This window comes from Corapipo altera, unplaced genomic scaffold, assembly GCF_003945725.1.
Source record: "Corapipo altera isolate COAL_440 unplaced genomic scaffold, ASM394572v1 47, whole genome shotgun sequence".
NCBI classification, from domain to species: Eukaryota; Metazoa; Chordata; class Aves; order Passeriformes; family Pipridae; genus Corapipo; species Corapipo altera.
The window spans coordinates 9,742,137-9,765,342 of NW_020884897.1; the positions used below are offsets into that span (position 1 = coordinate 9,742,137).

General features: G+C 41.2%; 1 protein-coding gene across 1 annotated transcript in view; it reads left to right on the plus strand.

Moving 5' to 3' along the window:
- Positions 1 to 23,206, plus strand: part of KMT2C (lysine methyltransferase 2C) — a 194,642-nt gene that overhangs the window by 64,876 nt on the left and 106,560 nt on the right. The window contains 3 exon segments of the mRNA XM_027648467.1: positions 10,128 to 10,334; positions 13,739 to 13,878; positions 16,130 to 16,239. Of these exon segments, the coding sequence (XP_027504268.1) occupies positions 10,128 to 10,334; positions 13,739 to 13,878; positions 16,130 to 16,239 (457 nt within the window).

Below are 23,206 nucleotides of genomic sequence, written 5' to 3' on the forward strand. Positions count from 1 at the left end.
TTAAAGTGCATTACAAAACTTGCAACTCTCAGAACACCACTTGGTGGAAAAAGAAATTGTGGAGTGGCAGAGAGAGTAGATAATCTGGGCAGAATAACACTGCAGTGATGGAAGGAGAAGCTAGATCTTTGGGCAGGAGGAGTTAGATAAAGGATTTAATATTAAAATATTTTTAAAAATTATTAAAGTTGCAAAGTCAAGCACATGTTTTAGGAGATACCAATATTAAGATTAATTTTGAAACTGATTATTTCTTTTCATGCTTCATGTATTACAATACAATTTGTAGTTTTACATGGATATTTTTCTGCAAGGATTGTTTCTGCAGAGGATGGACCTTGTGCATGATACAGGGCATTTGAAATCATTGCAGAGTTTTGCCTTTACCCTTTCAGATCTAGATCCATATTTACAGTATCTTCCTTTGAAGTCAGTCAGTTACTTCTGCATCTGGAAAGTGGACATAGCATTCCTTTGTGTCACAAAAATTAATTATTTAATAATAGTGAAGTAATATTTCAGCATTATATCGATGACCTGTCTAACCCAGAGTGAAATTACTGATTTGGCTTGCAAGGCACAATTAAAGACTAATACCACACACCAAAAAATGAGGAAAAAGTTAAATATTTGCTGGTTGTGCATCCTGTCTGTTCATGCATCAGCTAGGGAAATGCCCTCCAGAAGAATTTCCTAACAGATCATTGTTAAAGCAGCTCCACCATAGGGCAGGAAGGGACCTTTGGAAGTCATCTCATTCCCCTCCTTTTCCAAGGCAGCTATCTACAGCTGTCATTCCTGACACAAGCTTACATAAACTGCTTTTAAATCTTCCAATAATAAGAACTCCATATCTTCCCTGAACAGTCCCTTCCAGTCTCTTCTTTGTTTTTACTGTTGGAAACACTTTCCTCACATCTAACCCACACTCTCCTCATTCTGGGTTTATTCCATTACTACTTGTACCATCTGCCAAGTATAATGGAGGACAGATTTGTGCCAAAGGGGCTTGGTTTATTTCCCCAGCATGCTTTACCTCGTAACAGAAATCCCAAATTTGTTGCTACTTTCTTTGTAGATGGTGTTTTCTTGAGCTCCAACTCTTCCCGCTGGTTCGAGTTCCTTCCAGATGGTCTGTGTCTCTCTGAGAGCACAGAAGGCGTGTCGCACAAATGGGGCCAAGGAAGGGTTTCACAGGCAGCTGAAATCCTGCCTTTTCCTTAGGCTGAACGATTGCCATTGTGACCATAATGTATTTAATGCTCTCTTGTACAACTTGTGCCTTGTGGAATTTGACCCTGTAATCAGTGACGTTCATGACTGGGCCTTTACGTTGCGCAGACCTTTGCTCTGTGATTCGCTCTGTTTCATAGGAAGGTCCAGCCTCACCAACCATCCTTAGAAATGTCTCTTGCCCAGTGTGAGCAGGTGCTCGCAGCTGCTCCAGGTTTCTGGAGTCCCACTCTCAACCTCTCACAGATGTTCTGAGGCAGTTTTTCTGTCTCTCTCCCATCCTACTAAGGCTGCTTGTCCCCACCTGGGTCTTCCTGGTGCTGACACTCAGCTGTCCTGCACTGGTGGGCAGCCAGCTGAGCACTGGCAGGTCTGGTCTGATGCCTGGACAGATTTTCTTTCCTCAAGATGGTGGCAGACAGACAGAAGCACCCCATGAGCGGGATGTCATGGCTGGCAGTCTGTCAGGCTGTGCTGAAGGACTGACAGCAGTACTTGTTACAACATGGGATGCCTACTTTGTCGTAGGATTGCAGAGATCCGTGATAATCACAGGCGGTGGTGGGAGTCTGGGATCTTAAGTTCTGTTCCAGTGTGGAGTGAATACAGATTTTTCATTTCTTCCAATAACACCTTTTCTGGTTTTGGTTGTTTGGTTTTTTTTTTGCCTCCAGCTTTCTTTGTCAGCTACTTGTCTTTTTTCATGTTATTGACTTCTCTCCATATTCCCATTCTCTTTATTTTTCTAATCCTAATCTCTGCTCATCAGTTGTAATCATTATTTCAGTATCCACTTAGTTGTGGTTTATTCTTCTTTGCCTCTCCACCTGATCTGCAGTTTCCTTCCCTCATCTCCAGTGGCTCCCAGACAGGTGTTTGTGACATGATATTTCTTCTCACACCTTTAACCATTTTCTTATTCATTTTCCTTGTTAGCTGTGACTCTGTTCTCTTCTTGCTTCCTTTGGCTTTCTGTGTGATCTGTATTATTTTCCACAGTCAGTAGTCCCATTTCTCCATCACCCTTCATTTCCCTCCCACAGCAAACCCTCTGTCGTGCCCTGCCCATTCATTCAGCATTCCTTCCTCCCTTCCATATCCCAGCTGACTGAAAGTACAGGCAATTTAAATGGCAAAATCTGCACTCACAGCATCCCAAAGCTGTAGTTGCAGATATGATCCCTGTGAGTGTTTCTGACCTTTGCCAGAAGGATGTTCATTCACAGGGTATGGATGGTGCATCTGGAGTCTGCTTTCACACAGGGACTGAGAGAGACTGGAGTGTGATTAGTGAAGAGAGAATTTCTGAGCTCATAGCTTCGATGTGCTAAAGCTTGGCTTGAACACATGTGATCTCCTTGGTGAGGTTGGAAATGTCGAGAGAAATGAGTTTGGACTAATTTTCATAGGCTTACAGAAAGTGTATCTCTAACTTCAAAGATGAATGTAGTAAAACTTAAAAAGTTTTTCGCAGAACAACAGAAGGATTGATCAAAGATCTGAAGTAGCTCCCAGTTAAGCAATTGAGAACCATTCAGTCTGTAAAAGATGTTACAGAAGGAAGATAAAAAGCTTCAATATCATAGGTGGCTGTATCCTGGCTGTTCAGTTTCTTTTAATGCAAGAAACTGAGGGTCATCAAACGAAACTTTTCAGGGTTAGATGCAGAACAAAAGGGGGTGATTCTTTGCACGGCAAATAGTTGTCTAGAGTGACATTCCTTGCTGAAAATTTATGTGAGGTTAAGAACAGACTGGGCAAGTTCATGAAAGAGAAACTGAGAAGGAGTATATAGGAATCACAGCTGACAGAGGGAGGCCCTGAACTGAAAGTACTGGGAGTCATGTCTGCCCTGCTCTTTAATATCCCCTGTGTAGTCTGCTTACCCTACTTAGATGAAGCTTTCTTGAAAAACTGCTATTTAAAACCAACTTGGTATATGGTAAATTTTAGTAATTTTCAGATAGTAAGACCCTACTTAGTGTTTGTATGGAGTTGCCTCCAAGTGGTGCTGGCACCTCTGTGGGGTTTATGTGGGTTTGGTGTGATTGTGGCCGCCCCTCCCTGGAAGGTTGGGTGGGGTTTGAACAACCTGGTCTAGTGGAAGGTGTCCCACAAGGGGGTTGGAACTAGATGATCTTTGAGGTCCTTTCTAACCCAACCCATTCTATGATTTCATGGTTGATTTCCCAAGAGAGGGAATTTGGCTTGAACAGACAATGTTTTCTGAGTACAAATGCACGCTGAAGTAGGAGGCCACAGAACTTTTTATTCTTGAAGTTTTATCAGTCAGAGGTTGATTCATCTCTCAAAATTGCATAAAGTATCACCTTTCAGGTACACTCACAGTTGCACTCTATATGGGATTGTTATTTGGGAGTTTGTGTCAGTTCCAATGGACATTAAAGAACGATCCATATGGCCTTGGAGTAGGACCTCTAAATTCAATTCATTCAGCATTGGCATTCTGGTAACCCCTCCTGCATTTAGGGTATGTGAAACCCTAACTGAGCTTTAAACATTTGTTTAAATTAAAGCTGACACATACTGATGGTGAATAAGAGCATATTTTCTAAATTTCAAAATGTCAATTAAATGTGTTGTTTTGGTGGTGTTTGGAGGGTAATGTTTTCTTTCTTTCAAATGAGAAGAGTATCATTAAGTTGATTACATGGCTGTAGAACTCCAACTGTGCTGGTTTGAAGAAATTGGAAAGCAATTATTGCCTAATGCAGCTTAATTGCTTTGTGCAAACTTTTAAAATTCTTCACCTGGAGTTCATATGAACTCCCTCCTACCTCCTTTTTTTTTCAAGAAATTTTGCTGCATAAGTTAAATATTCATTTCAAACCCAACTCTAATAGTGTAATAGTGTCAAACCACTTCACAATTTCAAGTTGTTCTGTAATTCAGTTTCGTACTGGAAGGAGAACACTTAGTGTGTCAAATGTTTAAATACAGCTTTCAGCTGAGAACTTCTGCTTCTTTCTCTTTGTAGTATCTCCATGTTACCCTTTGCATCCTTCTCTATCCTTAGTATCCTTCATTCAGATCGGTGATTTATTGGGTTGTTAACCCTGTGTCAACGTGAAGCTGTTATGCATCACCTAATGAGGCTTCTTCAGTCAGTTTTCCTATCAAGCTTCTTCATTATTGTGGTCCAGGTATTTATAGCATGTTTAGATGAAGCTGAAAAGCTTCATCTGAATCCCAGAGTTTTAGAATAACTCCACGTCTGTGAATATCTCACATGTATTAGAGCTCACACTGATGCAGACCTCTGGTGTTGTTTCAAGCCAGAAATCTTTTTTTTTTTTTTTTTCACTTAAAAGGCAGCTTGTGGGTCTTGATTTGAATTTCCATAAATGATACAATGGTGGATCTTCACCAAGGAGAAAAACAATTTACTCTTTAAATAACACAACATAAAAGCAAAGGCAAAGTATTTTATGCGTTAACAGAACCTGGCAGAGCTAAATAAATAGTAGGTCCCCTGTAGCATTTAATTTAGCTTTTTAGCATATGTTAAAACTACTAACAGGGTTAGGTGGGAGAAGAATTCTCATGGCCAATTCTCATCAGTCTGCTTCGGTAATCAGTACACACAATACTCTGAAGTTCTCTTTTGCTCCCATATATTCAACTTTATTGTGCTGAGCTTAATTTTCATTGTGAAAAATAGACGTTAAAACCATTTTAAGTTTCTGTAATAACTAGCCTGTGTGAAAAAGACATCCTGAAGGCATTTCCAGACCTTGATGAAAATTAGTGCATAATTCCTTCAAAAACAAACAAACTCATAGCAAAAATTACACGATACCCTCTTCACCTTCTATTTCAACCCAAAACGTGAATGCAGTAGATCTTTATGCTTTCCAAGTTGGGTTTTTTTTTTTTTTTTTAGCTTTAGTGCAGTTGTTATCGTGGCAAATGGCAGTAGTGAACATCTGTAACTTTGTATTTCATGTAGAGGCAATGGCCCTAGCTGGTGGATCTTACTGGAATTGCCATGCCTTGGGTTTTCTCAGATATAATCCATCGATTTTTCCTGTTTAAACAACAAGAATGAGTCGTTTTTATTGTGATTAATTGAAAAGCTGAATGCACAGCAAAAATTCTTTGGTAATCCTCGTGTCACAGTCGGCTGGGAAGGATTTCGGAAAATCTAAGAGGTGAGCATCTCTTGAGCTGAATCCATGAGTTTGTATCTCTGCTACTAACAGCTTTCCTTCATCTCCATGGGATACTTGGATTCCCCTGGGTGTGCTCTCCTGAGGGAAGGGGACCTTTAACACCTCCCTGCACAAGAGGTGGCTACAGGATTCCTTTAGTCTGCCGCCTTCACCATTTAGTACTGAAAGGGTTGGATAACTCCAAGTGTCTAACTGATAATGATGTTCGTACTGATAATGATGTTCAGCACAGCCTACTTGTTGTCTTCCTTGGCATTCAGCTGTGTGGGAATCCTGGAGACATGGAAGGAAATTATTCCCATGAAAATGAGGAAGGAAACTTTATTTCCCCAGGTGTATACACGGAGTTGCAGGTCCATGGCAGTGCCTCCTACCTACATAGAAAAAATATGGAGGAGAGTGGGAGTGGGACCCTCATCTGATACTGTTGAGGGTCATGCAAACTCACATGGACCAATCTGAAGGTTTCCAGCAGCTGCACAGCACTCAAAGTGTACATCTGTGAGATATGTGGCACAGCATAAACACAACATGTTTGCTTAGCCATTCTGCACATCTGCTTGTTATCAAGGAGCCTTGGCTGCCACAGGATACCCCAGTGCCATTTCCCAGCTCAGGAGGATCCAGGAGGGGCTTCTACTTACTCTTGGAAGTCATACTATAGGGGGACTTGATGTGTTTTAACTGTTGATAATCCCGATGCTCAGCCTTAATTCTGTTAAAAAAAAAAGTTTGAGGGACTCTCAGTTTTACCTTAATTTTCTGACTGAATATTTGCAAGCAAACTAGATGATGTTTCTCCTCCTCTGGTTGTAATTTAATATTGTGCAACTAGTTGCCCAATACTGCATATGTTGAAATGAACTCCTTTCAACTGGAAAGTGTATTTTAGGATGAGTCCTGATGACTGTATGCCATTGGTCAAGTAGAGGAAATAGTGACTGTTCTCCCTTCCTCCAGGATTAACTGGCTGCAGGGCATTTTGTTTTCCTTTGTCAGGATGTGGACAGGGGAGGATTGTAGCACTTTAGATTCTTGTCAGGGGCTTTAGTAAATTCTGTGTGAAGAAGAGGCACTGACCAAAACAACCCGATAAAATAAGAACTTGTAGAAGAAAATGGCTGCAAAAGAAGGGATGCTGAGATTGACGTGTTTCTGGTTAGAAAGGGCATCCTTCAAACAAGATCTCCTCAGATGGCTCGATAGGAACAGATATTAACTTCAGACATTATTAGCCTTTTTACCTCTTACTGCATCCTCGTAACCCAGTATGTCTGGTCTGATCTGAACATAATTTTTCCTCAGTGTTATGTATTAAAATTGTGTACATCTGTGAAATCCTTTGGGATGAGGTGAGGTATATAAACACCTCCTGGTAATAAACCACCTCTGCAACTTTAAACCTGTATAAAAAAAGTAGCGTTTGTTGTGGGAAAAATTAGAAATTAAGTCAAAGTTCCAAATAGTGATGAACTTACATTTTGGGTTGGAGCACCTAAGATATATCTTAAATGGTGTACTGGTGAGCTGCTTCTTTTTTTTTTTTCTTAGTAGCTTATAAAAAGATTTGTGACACATCGTCTCTTGCTTTTTATCCCATTTTGAATTATCCTGTTCTTAAAATATGCTAATTATGATAACAGATCTAGGGTTTGATCTTAAGAGTTGCCAGTATCTCAATTTCGCTATCTTCAGTATGAGAGCTCTTCTTGCATCACAGATTTAGATCCTCTAATTGCATATTGACATATGGAAAGTAGATTTGTAAGTACTTTCTGCAATCCTCAGCTGATAGGAAAAAATCTCTACCTTCTGCCCATACAGACATAACTTAAAATATTTACTGAGCACTTAAACTTAAAAGGCTAACGTGATGGAACTGTCCACTTTGTACTGCATGGCAAGCCAACCACGTGGTATGTTAGGAGGCAGAGGAACGTGGCTTTCCTGCAGAGGGTCTCTCTGGCATCCAGATCCTGGGAGGGAGTTCACTGCCACTGGCTGTTTATAGGTATCTGGGGGTGTGATATCATTGAAGCCCTTCTGCTTACCCTCCCTGGAAAGTGTGAAACCTTTTTTTCCCCCCTTTTATAATCCCTCCCCTCTGTCTCAGGCCCACGGTCTCTTGGCAGTGGCCAGGGAATGTTCTGCTGCTCCTGTCCTTACCTTCTGTAGGAATGTTCTGCTGCTCCTGTCCTTACCTTCTGTATCCGTGTGTTCACAAGTCCTTAGCGAAGGGTTCCCCCAGCACCCTCCCTGTGGTGAGCACTCAAGCACTCGCTTCAGCTGCAGTCCCCAGCTTTGCTGGAGCAGGAGCAGTAGCACAAACCATATGATTCTTGACAGCTTCACAGCTGCCCGCACCACGCTGCAGAGTAGCTGTGAAAGTCTCTGCTCCTGTTGTTTCACTCCACTCTGCTGCAGAAAAGCTACTGCTGGAAGTTGTGGTGCCGGAGCTGCCTTACAGGCTCCAGAAATATCATCTTTAGTCCTGTATGCCTTGTCAAATAATACCACTTGAAAAGTTAGTATATTTTGTTTTCTTAGTTACTGTTTCATATTTCTCTTCTATAAACCTTAACATTATTGTGTACTTGCTACGACTCCTCTTTAACGAGCTTTGTTTATTTGTTTGTAATTATCCTCAAGTCTTTTAATGAGCAGTGATAGTCTATCCTAACAGGATGTATGAATAATTATTTATTCCACTGTGGATAATCTTGTGTTTGTAACTAGTGTAATTTATATACCATGGTGCTGCCTGTTTAAATCTCTTAAGTCTCCTCTCAAGTCTCTTTAGTCTCAACCAGCATAAATAGCTTTGCTTTCCCTGCTTAGGAACTCTGCCTGTGAGGCCAGATCAGGTTTCACTGGCAGTCTAGTGGTTATAGTCACTGACAGACAAATAATAGTGTGTTTGTTGCTTTATCACTCTGAAAGCCAGCTATAAAATAGACATATGTACTGGTTAGCTGTAACTATTCCTTTTTCACTGTTCTTACGCTGTCTTTATCTCTATTTTCTTTGCATTTTCTTTTTATCTTCGGGTGCCTCTTTCTAAAGATTTCTGGAACGTGTCAGACATTTGCCATCAGCTCCGGGGGTTGTGCTGGCTCACGCTGGTCGTGTGTTCAGGCAGATCAGGGAGGGATATGCGACCGAGGCCACGGGATGAGGAGAAATGTTTCCTCACAGTACTGTGGGAGGGTATGATTTGGGTACCATGAATGAGACTTGTTTTACCTGCCCACCAACCTCCATGTCCCCAAAGGTCCATCTGCATCAGGGAAAGTGCAATCCTCAGGGAAAGTGCAATCCTACCTGTTATAGACCATTAGTAAAAGTATTTGGCTTCATTCTGGGCTTCATTTTGGGCTTGTGATATGCTGCTTCCTTCCTTAGCATCTGACTGTAATAGAAGAGCAGTTCAAAGGCATTTACATACTCACTTGTATTTTCTTTATTTTCTTTCTTCTTTTTTTTTTTTTTTCCTATGGGGAGAGCAAAAAGATCCGTCTCAGATTATGTTAAACCAAATCTCAGGGGCTTTTTCTGGATTCTCAGGAGTTTCTGTTCTGATCTTTTTCTTTCCTTTTCCACTTTCACCTTTTTCTGTTGCTGTTCCTGTCTCTCCAGGCTGAAAAGCACTCTTTATTTTTCCCCCTAGAATTTAGTAAATATTATACAGGAGTTCAGCCTTAAGGTTTTCTCTTCCTCCCACTTCCCTCCTCTCACTCACGCAGCACAGAGTGTCCCAAATCCAAATGTACCACCTTGGAGATGCACTGAAATCTATTTAAATGGAATCCAGGCATAACCAAGCCTCTATCCAAGTGCCTGATTCCCTGAGGCATCTTTTTGCGGTCTTTGGGGCATAAATACGAAGAAAACAGAATTGCTCATTTAAGCATTAAAAAAAAAAAAATGTGTTAAATGGCCTTCCTTTAATGCAAATTGCATTGCTTGCAGAAGTTCACATTTTAAGTTTGTGGATCTGTTTATTATAGAAATATTTTTCAGTAGCTTCCATATGATGTGACACAAGGAGTGCTGTCAGAGCTGTCATTTCAATCCTGTCGCTATGTTATGCATGTTAAAACATAATTGCAAATGGCACACGGCATTGCAGCGGTCACAGTTCTGTAAATATAAAATTCCTCTAGTAAAACTTCTAGACATAGTTTGTTTTTAAATATTAAAGTAAACGAGGATGTTTGGATTTTTGTATGTTTTATGCCCTGTGACTGTAGCTGTTACTGTGATTTTCTCATTATTCCATTTTTTTCTCCATTTTTTATTAAATTCCTTTTGGTATTTGCACACTGTGTTACATATAAGCTGTATGTGCTTACAGAAAGGTGTATGTGTAGTAATGTTCTGTATGTCCTGTAACGTTCTGATGCTTTTTAGCAAGGATGTGTTTAGAGACACAGAATTTTTGAAATTACTTTAACCATTTGAATAAGTGGGGATTTTTTTGGTTGTTTTGTTAATCATACAGTTTTGTGAACAAAAAAAAGTTCTTTTAATATAACTGTAAATTAGCTGGAAATAGCATTTCTAAATATTGAATTCTGACAGCACTTGGGAGCTTTTATTGTTTTGTTATAAAGGGTTAAATTGGAGTGAAAATTACTCTTTGGTGGTGTATCCTCTGGTGGTTTTCCCCCAAAAAAGAAGTAATGATCTTCCCTTTTACAGCGAACAACTCTGCGCCTTTTGTTACTGTGGAGAACGGAGCTCATTAGGACAAGGAGACTTAAAACAATTCAGTCCAACTCCTGGGTATGTTATTCCATGGAAAAACCAGCCTTTAAATAAGAGTGAAGCCAGCGACAGCACCGATGGAGCTTGTGAGAGAACTCCAAGGCAGAACTCAGTGCCGCGCAAACAGAGAGGACAGAAGAAGTAAGTCCATTGTACAATAAACATTCACTGTTTTTGTTTTGCATGAAATCCAGGAAACATCTTTACTGATCCTGTATTTGCAAGAAGCAAATAACTTGTATTTGTGAAAATGTGGGTTATTAACAAATTTTTTTGAAGGAAAAAGCAACATGTACAAAAACCTAACCAAAAGCAGAACCCCAGAACAACCACCACGCGAGCAGCATAGCAATAGCTCTTCTGCTTTTTAAAAACGGGTTGGTTTCTTCCCCCGAGTGAGAATCTTCAGTCTGGAAGAACGCAGAAAAGAGACATAGTTGCTGCAAAGTGCAGATCTGCTTGTGAGGTGGAAGTAAAAGTATATGTGAGGGTAGAAGACGATGGACTTTTGACACTTCATGTGTTGTGTGGACTGGAGTAATGAGAAGCCTTTGCCCATCTAGTCAGTGCTTTCCCCCTTGCCCTCCAGAGCTGACTCTGGCACTGGTGTGGGTGCTGTTGTAGGCACACAGCAGCGCTTCTTGCCCTCCAGAACTGGGGTTTGCTGGCAGCTCTCCCAGCTGGATGCGTTTGGCCATCACAGGGGCAGCGCCCTGAAGCCTCTCTGAGGGATGTTGGGGGCGTACTGAGCTCCAAAACTGGGATTTCTACCATGCACGGTGTGTCCGGCGATGGCGTTTGGATGTGACCCATCAGAGCCGCGCTCGCACGTCTGTTCGCACGTGGGGGTCCCATCAGTCACCGTGGCCTTTGGCTTGTGTGGTGTTCGTGGGCAGGGGTGGTTCGTGCAGTGACTGCTGGTAAATGTGGGATGGCGGCAGCAGCTGCGGGCAGTGTGGGGCTGAGGGCGGTGGTGTGATGCAGGACCATGGGCAGTGTGGGGCTGAGGGCGGTGATGTGATGCAGGGCCACGGGTGGTGTGGGGCTGAGGGCGGTGTGGGGCTGAGGGCGGTGTGGGGCTGAGTGCGGTGTGGGGCTGAGGGCGGTGTGGTGATGCAGGGCCCCGGGCAGTGCGGGGCTGAGGGCGGTGCGGTGATGTGGGGCTGTGGGTGATCTGCGCCGGAGGCTGGGAATGGGCTGTGGGTATGGGGCTGTGGGTGTGGGTTGAGGGCGTTGCGGTGATGTGGGGCTATGATGCGGGGCTGCGGGTGGTGTAGTGATGCGGGGTTGAGGGCGGCGAGGCTGTGCGGGGCAGTGCAGGGTTGAGGGCTGTGCGGTGATGCCGAGCGGTGGATGCAGGGCGGAGATGCGGAGCCGCGGGGTTGAGTGCGGTGATGCTGTACGGTGATGTGGGGTTGAGGGCGGGGCGGGGATGGGATGCGGTGATGCGGGGCCGTGGGCGGAGCAGTGGTGCGATGCAGTGGTGCGGGGCAGGGATGCCGAGCTGCGGGAGGTCCGCACCGGGGGCCGGGGGTGCGGGCCCGGCCGGGGGAGGGAAACAATGAGAGAGGTGGCGGCTCTGCCAAACTCAGCCTGTCATGTGCCAGCACTCAGTGCCCGGGCACTGCTGGCTGCCAGAGAGGCTGTCCAGGGTGTTTCACGCTCGCTGCTGTTTCTCAGGTGCACGGTGTGCGTTTGTGTCACCATGTCGGGGGGTAAAAGCGCACTTTGTGTAATGCCGATGTAAAAAAATGGGTTTTCTTAAAGCTAATAGAGGTAACCTGCTCCCCTCAGGCAGTTTCTGTATTCTGCAAGTATATAAAATGCAATTTACAACAAAGGCTACGTACAAAAGATCAGGCTGGGTTGGAAAGTGATTCTGTTCAGGGTGAGATTGCAGAGTAAATTGGGATGTTCCGTAAATGGATGGGTTTGATCATGTGAGAAAGCTTTTTACCCAGAAAAATGCCTCGTTGGTTGGGATGTAGTTTTTCTTAAAGACTCTTTAAACTCCGGTGTTGTGAGTAGCAGTTTAATGTCAGGGGAGGCTCCACTATGAGGGTGATGAGGTGCTGGAACAGGTTGCCCAGAGAAGCTGTGGGTGCCTCATCCCTGGAAATGTTCAAGGCCAGGTTGGACGAGGCTCTGAGCAACCTGGTCTAGTGGAAGGTGTCCCTGCCTATGGCAGGAGGGTTGGAACTGGATCCCTTCCAACCCAAACCATTCTGTGATTCCACTGGACATGAGCAACGTTCAGGAACCAGCTTTGTCAAACACGATGGGTTCATGTAATGCTTTGTTAAGGAGAGTCTTAATGTTGATAGTGTCAGAATTAATAGGTTTTGGAGTGGGTTTTTTTGATGTTCAGCTTTTGTCATGACACAGGTCATGAAGATACCATGTAAGAGTGGAAAACTTCTACGGTTTCTTGGGTGGTCCAAGAGAGATCGTTACTCTTTTTCCCATAAACTAAGGGGTTTTTTAATGTATTTTTGAATGTAATTAGTGAAGTAAGGCATACATGGTTTCAGGAAGGCAAAGTTATCACAGTTATTCCAGTGCTTACTGTATCTATTGGCAAAAGCATACACTTGAGTTATTAATAGGCAGAGTAGGGAAGTTCAAAGAACGTTAATAGAAAATGCAGCACCACCTTTCCTACCGACTGTTGAAGCATCAGTGATCAGGTCTCTTATCAGTAAGCCTAATGCACATCCTTAGATGTCTAAGATAGCTTTTTGCCTGAAGCAAATAAGGGTGGAGTTACCACTTCTGGTTTGTTTTTGTTTGTTTGTTTGTTTTAATGGGGTAATTTGAGATGTATAAATTGTTTTCTGGTGAGATTAGAATTTGGGGAAGAAATTAATAAGGTTGTAAAGTAGACCCTTCCATGTCAGTGCAATATAGTAGTCTTTATATCACTGCATTTTTTAATTCTACTCCCCCCCCCTCTTTTTTTAACATCTTGATGGCATTGTATAAACATGTTTATTTCCAAACAGCTTTTTAAGTCCTGGTCTCTTTTCTACCTTCCCCCTGTAGTTGCTGTATTTTCTATAGGCCCCTCACCTCTGTCAGTCTCCTTTGAGATACTGTCAGTGCTGTACCCTGGGCCAGCTATTGCAGGGAGAAGGGCTTATGAAAGCTGCAGCCTGTGGTTGCCACTTGCACCACTCTTTTCTTCCTTCTGCACCCCTTCCTCCCCAGAGTAACACAGACTGATTGCTGTTGCCTAAGTGTCCATTCTGAGAGTTGGGCAAGTTTTAATACTGAACAGAATCAAAAAAGAAGCACGTGTGTCCTGAAGAATTGGAAGAGCACAGGCTTGTTTACTGAATAGCAGTTTTAACTGAAAACTGTTAATGGAAAAAATGTTTGGCTAAAGTCTGAGGAAGAAAGACTTTTGTACATGTTGATTTATATTTTATCATGTTGGGAAAAATTTTTACTCTCTTGCCCTGAGTTTTGGATCATTTACAAGTATCTGACTAATTGAACAAAGAATGTGATCTCTTCTGTGTGTGTTTTTCTGCTCCCTGACACAGATCTCGATCCAGTATAGCGTCATGTACAAGTGTAAGCACCCAAACTGCTTCTGACGATCAGGTTGTCAAAGTCTGGGATGAACTCAGTTTAGTTGGCTTACCAGATGACATTGATGTTCAAGCCTTATTTGAGCCAACAGGTAAGATCTGTGGTTATCCTGCTTTCTTTCCCTCTCCAGTAGTAGTACAGTAGCTTTAAAGACAGTGAGTGAAGGTTTTACAGCTGTTGGTTTTCTGTGCTCTGTGTTTGTCAAGTGTTTGATGGTGCTTTGGTAGCTTTTTCCCATGTCAGGTGGTAGTTTTGTATAGACTTCTCTCCAAGTACTGGACAGAATCCTCAGCTTTGTCTGGGGAAATATTTCTAATCTACTCCTGAGCTGGTGTTCAGGCAGTAATACCTTCAGTAGCACAATTCTGTCTTGGGTAGAAAAGGAAAAAGAAATGAGGCACAGCTTTATATGATTCTCAAAAGTCTTAATCCTTATTTTACCTAATCTCCTGCTGGAAACAGTGGATTTAAAAGAGCAGCCTTGCTAGAGCAATAGTGGCATAAAACACTTGTAGTTTTCCAGAATCTGCAGGTTTCCTGTCAGAAAAATCTCTGGTTTGTCATCTGCTCTTTCATTTTAATGGAACTTTTCTATTAATTATGAATTACTTTCTCAGAAAGCATCTATGTCCAAATGCTTTGATGCCAGTAGTCCACTCACATATTTGGCCTCAAAAAATGTGAAGAGATTTGTGTGATAATATAAATGTCATTCTTTTGTGAGTGTGAAAACTTATTTCAAAGTCTAATTAAAAGAAAAAAAAAAGAATGGTTTTGTTTAAATAGTTACACCATAGTGTGTGTGGATGGGTGGGGGGGTTATCAATCTACATTTTTAAGGTTGCTGTTATTTGTAGACGACTCTTCCCAAACCTATACAGAGATTTTTGGGATTTTGTTGTTGTGGTGGTGGTTTGAATGATTAAGTTGATCAAACATATAATTTCAATAGCTAATGTAAAGCATCATTACTAATCCTTTATAAAGCTGTCACAGAGTTCCTCTGGAAGTATGCATCATTTACACTGTGTTTCCCAGAATTAAATTAGAGCTTCTTTTAAGAGATACCTGTTGAATTCTGTGAATTCTAAATTTTTCTGTTGCGTAGGTAAACATTTCTAGTTTTATCTCTGTAACATTTGTTATATTGACACAGGTTTCTCAGTCATTTATATAGTGCTTCTGTTCATGCTGTATTTTGAGCTTTTTAAACATTTTGTGCAAGAATTCTAAAGCATCACATGAGCATGTTCTACATGAACATACAGATCTGTATCCAGTCCTTGGGAGTCCTAAGTTAAGAGTACAAACATAGGCAAATGTTATCTACAGTGAAATATAAGATGAAATGTAGCTCTGTGTGTGTGTCACACAAGCACTGAATGTAGAATCGTAAAGTCATGGAATCCCACACGGCCCAGTGCTGTGGTTATATGAAATTTAGAAAATTAGAAACAGATATACAGGTGTGTCATGTATAAAAGCAAACAGCAGAATATTTAGCGTCTGATTAGCATTGACAGGAAGCTCAACATGAGCCAACAGTGTGCCCAGGTGGCCAAGAAGGCCAATGGGATCTTGTCCTGTATCAAAAATAGCATGGCCAGCAGGAGCAGGGAAGTGATCCTTCCCCTGTACTCTGCGTTGGTGAGGCCACACCTTGAGTATTGTGTTCAGTTCTGGGCCTCTCAGTTCAGAAAGGATATTGAGGGGCTGGAGTGGGTCCAGAGAAGAGCAACAAGGCTGGGGAAGGGACTGGAGCATAAGTCCTATGGGGAGAGGCTGAGGGAGTTGGGGTTGTTTAGCCTGGAGAAGAGGAGGCTCAGAGGTGACCTCATCACTGTCTATAACTACCTGAAGGGAAGTTCTAGCCAGGTGGGGGTTGGTCTCTTCTCTCAGGCACTCAGCAATAGGACAAGGGGGCACGGGCTTAAGCTCCACCAGGGGAGGTTTGGGTTGGATATCAGGAGAAGGTTCTTTACAGAGAGAGTAATCAGGCATTGGAATGGGCTGCCCAGAGAGGTGGTGGATTCACCATCCCTGGAGATTTTTAAACGCAGATTGGACGTGGCACTGAGTGCCATGATCTAGTAAATGGACTGGATTTGGACCAAGGGTTGGACTCGATGATCTCGGAGGTCTTTTCCAACCCAATCGATTCTATGATTCTGTGATAGTAACTGCAGTATATTCAGCGTGTGATAACGTAGGCACTGAATGTCACAACAGGAAAAAAGGAGGAAGAGACTATCTGTTTTATCTGGTGAGTGTTTACTGCTGGGACTGAGTTCCATCCTTAGAGGAAGTACAACCCAAGCTCTTTCTCTTCCCTGCTGCATTAGGTCACTGCTGGGCTCATCACCGCTGTGCGGAGTGGTCACTGGGAGTCTGCCAGACTGAAGAGCAGCTGTCGGTGAACGTGGACAAAGCTGTTGTCTCAGGGAGCACAGAAGTGAGTAAAAGCACTTGAATGCTCGAGTCTGTAAAAAAATACACATTTATAGTAAGGTTTCTTCGTGCGGGTATTTATGATAAAATCTACCTTTGCAATTTATTAAAAAGGCTTAGGGAGTTGCACGGAATATGTTGTTAATTAGTTTTGAGGTAACTAGAGTGTAAGAAGTACCAGACTGACCAAAACAAATTAGAGACAAAATCAAAAAAAAAAGAGTTCAAATTAGGAAATATTCTGCTAGGCAGAGGAAATATTTGTGTTGCCAGTTTGTATTAACTATGTGACTCAAATGTAATAAATTTCTTAATTACTCTCATACCAGTTTCAAAAAAGCAGGTTAGTATAGAAAAACTAGCTTCTTCCACAAAATGTTAAATAGTTACTTTAAATACTGATAGAAATACCTATGTAAATATTTAATCTTTTAATTTGAAATGGCAATGTCTTTGGATAAATAGGTAACCTTTGAAAAGGGTGGACTCCTTCTGGTGTCCCATTCTGATAGCATTTTGAAATGTTGAAGACATATTTCACATTGTTTTTACCACATGTAGCCATATTTTTTTTGTCATATTTAATCCCATATGATGGGGTTTTTAATAATTTTATTATTTTTTGTGTTAAGTCAGCCATGCTATCAACAGATCTGTGTCATTTTTACTGTTTTTCCCATGATCATGTTTAGGCCTTTTTTTTACTTGACTATTCTTATTTTTCATGCATTATATTAGGACAAAAAAATTCTGCAGAAGATACTAATAGATATTCTCCATTGTGTGGGCTAAAAAGCTGCTTTAAATCAGTGTTAGATACATAGATTCAGCTTTCCTTGCACCTTCTAATTCTTCTCATACTGAATAAATGCTTTGTTTTGAATAATTTAATTGATTTCTGTGTTTCTGCTTTCAAAATAAAAGACTATTCAGAATGAATGAACCTGACAATATTAAGCTCCAGATGAGCTTGCAAATGTTAAAATATTTGTATCTGTGTGTCTATATATAAAAGACTACAATAAGAATTGAAGGAACATCCAAAATTGAATACTTATTTTTTTATCTCACCCCTGAAAAGTCTTTGTCCCCTTGTTTTTTGGCTAATGACGGTGGCTTGGAGTCATTTTGTGATCAGCTCATTTCCATCAACAGTCATTTTCATGGTAATATTCTGGTTTCTAACAGAAGTCCTATTTGAGGTGTTCAGGTCTGTGCTTTGTTCTGTTGAATTTCCCTTGTGTTTTCCTTATTTCAGTTTCATTTCTTTCTGTGCGTTACCTTCCTCCTCCCCTGTGCCCCGGGGTGAAGGTGCCTCACCGTTATGTCAGCAGTACCTTTTAAGTTTTACATAGATGTTTATAAGGGATGTATTTAACTAAGAGTTTTTGAAGGATGGCACATCCTTCTGGTGTTGCAGTTCCCATTTTTTCCCTGTCCTTTCACGTGCTGTGCTGTAGCTTCGCTACCGAGCTTTTCAAATTCCGCAAGTAATTTTTAGGTACCCCTGTTGCACAGGTTTCAGTGCAATGCAGAGAGAGCAGAGAACTTCAAATCAGGTGCTATTCTGCATATTTTCTCTTCAACCTTTGCTGGACCCATTGAGAAACTTCCTTTGTGTGGCACAGCAGTCAGCCAGTGAAGAATGAGACCGATTTGGTTATTCTCTTTTATCCTTCTTGTGATGTCCCCAGGGAGAGCAGAGTAAAGGCACAACTGTGAGGAATAGCTAGGTGGAATGGGATTTCGTTATCCCACGATCACACCAGGGAATCGTTTGCTTTTTATTTTTTTTTTCCAAAAAATAAGGAATAAACTCTTCTGTAGTTCGCTGTTCCTGCCCACAGAGCAGATATATAGGGGTTGCTCAAGGGGTTTGTGTAGAATTGGTTTGGAGACCAAGTAATTCTCTATTTGCTTGTGTCCAGGCTGTACTGCTTGGTAATAATTTTTCCATTACTTTTTAACTTGTCTCTAAGATAAAGAAGGCAGAAAAAAGTATAATGTGCTGGTTATCCTATGTGATAGAAGAAAAACTCAAGGGAAGATATTTTCTTTGTGTGAGAGATTTTTAAAAAATTTTGAATGAAAGGTGTAATAATAAATTTAATGTATGTTTTTGTGTTTACAACATCTTTGCATTTGGGCTTCTTTCTAGTGTGATGTTACTGCATTTTAAAAGAAAAGTTCTGTTTAGATGTTTTGAATACTGTTGACAATGCAGATGCAAGTATGTGCTCAGGGCACCCAGAAAAATAATTTAAATAAAACCAAGCTGTATGCTATTTCCTCTGTTTGCCACCAAATTTGCTTTGGGTTTTGTTGTTGTTTGCTTAGTTGGGGATTTCTGTCTTCTTGGAAGTCCTTCTGGCATGAGAGACTGGTTTATGATGTGGTCTGCAGCATTGACATCTTTCCTTAGCTGGGAAAGTACATTTTCTTTTCCTTCTGTTCATGTAAAAATGAATTTTTGGAGTGTAACCAACTTTTGATAGTATAGTGCATTGGTTTAGGCATTTTAATTTGCAGAGAGCAAGCATTTTTTTGGGGGCTGTTCTTACCTTGAAGGTCTTTTTAATTTGTAAGCTACATTCATGTTTCTCATTAGTTAGGCTGCCTATTGTTTGCAAATCTGTTCTAACTGGATATGACAGTGTTTCTTATTACTCTGTTTACCAGTTGAGATGTCCATTTGGCTTCACTGAACTTGTGACTGCATTAGTAAAGCTTGTGTGGACATGTTTCCTTGACCTGTTCCAAAGTATTTATGTTAATTCATCTGAGTTTTCTTCGAGGCCCTTGTTTACTGAAGTACAACACTATGGAGATCTCAGTATCTGTGAACCATGACAGTCTCACAAAATACCCTGCTTAGCATATCTTTCTTCTTCAGTTCTTTCTTTTGATTCACTCATTTTGAAGGCCTGGCAAAGACATCTGACCAGCTCATTTCATGTATTTGTGTCTAGACAGAGGCGGGTTCTTTGACTTTCTTTCAAAGTCTTGGGTTTGCTGTTCTTTACTATTCATGAGTGCACATACTCTGTAGGTGTGAGGTGTTTGAAGTCCTGTGTGTCGTGTTGGTTTATGGCAACAGACAAAGAAAAGCTGGAATATGCAGTCAGGTTTGTGGTAGTAGATGTGCTCTGCCCTCATGGGTGGTGTAGGTGCCTCAGTTCATCTCACTGCTTGTCTTGCTTATCTCAGCAGGGCAGAGTCATGGATTTTCCCAGAACTCCTTTCCAAGTTTAAAGGGTCATAAGGAAGAACTGGTGATCCCAGTGACAAGCATAGAGCCAGTGCTTTTCTCAGAATGACTCTTAATAATTTACCTAATTATCCATGGAACTTGTACAGTATGTAAAGTAGAGAGCCTCGACACCCAGAAATGGCAGTTCCTTCCCCCAGTTTCATGGGATTTTGGAGTAATTTTGTTTCAAGTTTTGGAAGAAAAGAACTCTTCAAAATATAAATAGGGAAGAGAAAAGCTCCAGTGATTTGTTTGATCCAAAACTTAACTGAATTTTCTTATAATTCATAAGTGTTTTGCTCAGTATAAAGATCACCACAGTAAAGAAAGCTGTCATATTGTTAGCTTTATGAAGATAGACTTTTGTTGATAAGGTGTTTCTGGAAATATTTGGGATAAGATGCAAAGATGATATGAAATGGAGACCTAGTAAGATAAACTAAGTAAAGGACACTGATTGAACAGAAATCAGATTTTTCTGGAAAAAAAATGAATGTGGACGAGCAGAGTTTTCAGCTTTCTCTTGTATTTCTGGCTTCAGTCTTATGCTTTTTTAACCATGCTCCTTTTTTATATTTGGAAATGTGAACTTACTGGCATTACCATTTTAAATGTAGAGGCCTTTAAGCCTTGCATCTGTTCAACTTTAACAAGAGTGGTTTCTGAAATATTTTCAGGTATCTTTTAAATACTGCTTTGCAATTTTTGTGTTTATTTTATGTATATTGAGTAGGTTGCTGTTTCTCTGAAGCTTACTACTTGTCTGCCTTACACTGTCTAGCCATAGCTCCTCTGTATGCTACAGAGTCCCAAATAAGGTGAGCTGCTTTTTTTCCCCCCAATATGTAAGTAGCTCAATTCAAAGAGTGAGTTTAAGGAAGTAGCTATTGTGTTTGAACTACTTCTGAACAAACTGTGCACAAGAAAGGAATGCAATGGTAACTTCCCCAGCCAGCTTTCTTTTCTGATAAGATGTAGAAAGCAGTTTCCAAATCTGGGAGGGTTTGTCAAGGACACCAAAGGCAAAGAAAACAGTGTTGATGGAAACCAAGAAGGAGGTTCCTATCTACTTAAAGACTGAATAGGAGAAACATGGTAGTAATGAAAAGTCCAAAGCAGTCATTGCAAAATTCTCTATTACCCTGTTTCTATTTTATAAAAGGTGGATTTCTGTTTGCTTTGAAATTCTCTATAGCTATTTACATATTTATCTACTTCACAGCTTTTATGGTTTTTTTTCCCAGTAATACTCAAGTGTTTCTTCAGGACCAAGACTCTTGCAGCCAGACAGCTGAAAAATCGCTGTAATCTTCTCCCACCCATCCTTTTTTTTTTTAGTTAGTTAATCAGGGCAGTGTCTCCTCTCTCTACAAGGCAGCTGTTTGCAGCTCCTGCTGGGTTTCTGCAGGCAGTGTTTGGCATGTTGTCCCTGCTGAGAACTGGAGGACTTGTTGCCTTGCAGAGAGGCTAATCAAGAGTGTCTTGCCTTGTTCCAGGCTCAAAGTGATCTGCTGTTTTGACACTCCTCTCTCCTGTCAGCCCTTTTCACATGGTAACACAGTCTTGATTTTTTTTTTTTTTTTTTTAGGGCAACTTCCCTTGAATTCTGTCACCAGAGGATCAGGCTGTTAGTAGATGCTTCCAAGTTGGGACATTGTTACAAGGCTTGCATATTAAATGTCTCACTCGAAGCCCTTTTCATCCACTGTTTTTAATTCTTTGCTCCAGACTCGATTCTAGCTAGACCAGAAAGAAATAAATGGAGGGAAAAGTTGGGGAACATTTAAAAGGTTTATACATCTTCTAAAAGGGTTTGTCCATATTTTGTATATATCTTCACCCCTCAGTCTCTGTACACTTCTCATCATGTTGAAACTTTTCCATGTTAGTGGTATGTGTGTGTTTGATTTGTGCTGCTTCAAGTTGAAAACCATTTTGGCTAAAATGATACCTCCTTTTGTTGTTCCATGTGTGTAAAAGTGAACGACAACATCCTAATATACTGTAAACTTCATAAACTGTGGAGGATTGTGCCCATTTAGCTGTAACAATTTTTCATCTGGTTTTAGTTTTTGTGGACAAAAACTGTGAGAAGTGGTTTAGATGACAGAATCCCACATGTAGGGATGGTGGTGGCTTCATATATGTCTCAACCCAGAGGAACAGAGCATGGAGTGATGTCTTTTTTTTCTAGAGTGAAGGATTTGCAATTCCTTGATGCTGTAAAACCTCGCTTCTTCCTTTTTCTTTATTGGAGGAGCTACGAATTCTTAAAGCCAGGGGAAAACACATTAAGAGAATATCATTTATCATAATTTATACCATTTCTGGGCAAAGTCCTCTGTATTTGCCTATTTTCAAAGGCCAAGCTTTGTAACATGAAACTGAATGAGCAGCTCTGGAATTCGGAAGTTCCTCTCCCAACTCTTGAATTTTTTATGGTTCTTTAGCTCACACGAGGCACTTGGCTTCTCCTCATCTCCCTTCACTGCAGCTTGGGAGTGACTACCTGGCTGCTCTTTGGTGTGGCTTCTGATTTTATCTTACCGGGGGTTTTTTCCTGTAGTTGCTTTTGTCCTGCAACTGAGGAAGGAAGTACTGCAGGAAGTATTCTTCCAAAATAACGTCTCTACTTTTTTTATGGGTGGCTGTCTCTTCGAGAACTCCGGCACAGAATGTGCTAGTGAAAGACTAGAGGAGTACTGACATATGTCTCATCGAGGAGACACTTGCATGTGCTTTAGGTTGGTACTTTCGTTCAGTTCCTGGCATGTTTTAGACAAACTGTAACAGTTCAGCAGTGGGGGCCATGGGTTATTTTAGTTTTGTATGAATTTCTCTCTTGTTATTTTGGGAGCTTCTCTAGAGATTTGTCACCTCTTCCCTGCTGTTGAAGACAAGTGTTGTTTTTAAAGGACCATAGTGACTAAGGCTACATGTTTGGTAACAGTTTAACACTGCGAATTGTCTTCCGTGAATTACTCTGTTCCAGAGTGGTTTGGATTTTGATCACCTAAAGCCAGATCCTTTGTGTCTTGGAGCATATGTATCAGATTGTTCTTACAGCTTGTTGATGACATCAGAAAGGCTGTGTCAATGTTTTATAACTGTATTTTCCAAGTTCTGCAAAGCACCTGCATTATCTTAAAGTTATCGTAGTTGGCTGTGGTTTACTGTGTGTAATTCTTCTGGTACACTTTTGTAGTAAATGATGTCAGTACAGCTTTGGTAAATCTGTTCAGGTTCAAGAAATGCAATGGGACCTGTATGTGTGTTCAGATTTTTGTAGGTCCAGCAGTTTGAGAACAGAGGCCTGCTTAGTAAGACCTACTGTTTAATTCTTGTTAGTTTAAGGTATTCTTTTGTTTGAGCCAAAATAAGCTTTGCCATGACATATTGTTGTTAATTTGAGATCATAGAATCACATAAGGATTTGGGTTGGAAGGAATATTAAAGATCAATTCCAATCCCCTGCATGGGCAGGGACACCTTCCCTAGACCAGGTTGCTCCGAGCCCCATGACAGGACAAGAGGGAATGGCTTCAAACTGAATGAGGGTAGGTTTAGTTTGGATTTAGATTGGAAGAAGTTCTTCCCTGTGAGGGTGGTGAGACACTGGCACAGCTTCTCCTGAGAAGTTGTGGGTGCCCCATCCCTGGAATTGTTCAAGGCCAAGTTGAACAGGGCATTGGACAACCTGGTCTTGTGAAAGGTGTCCCTG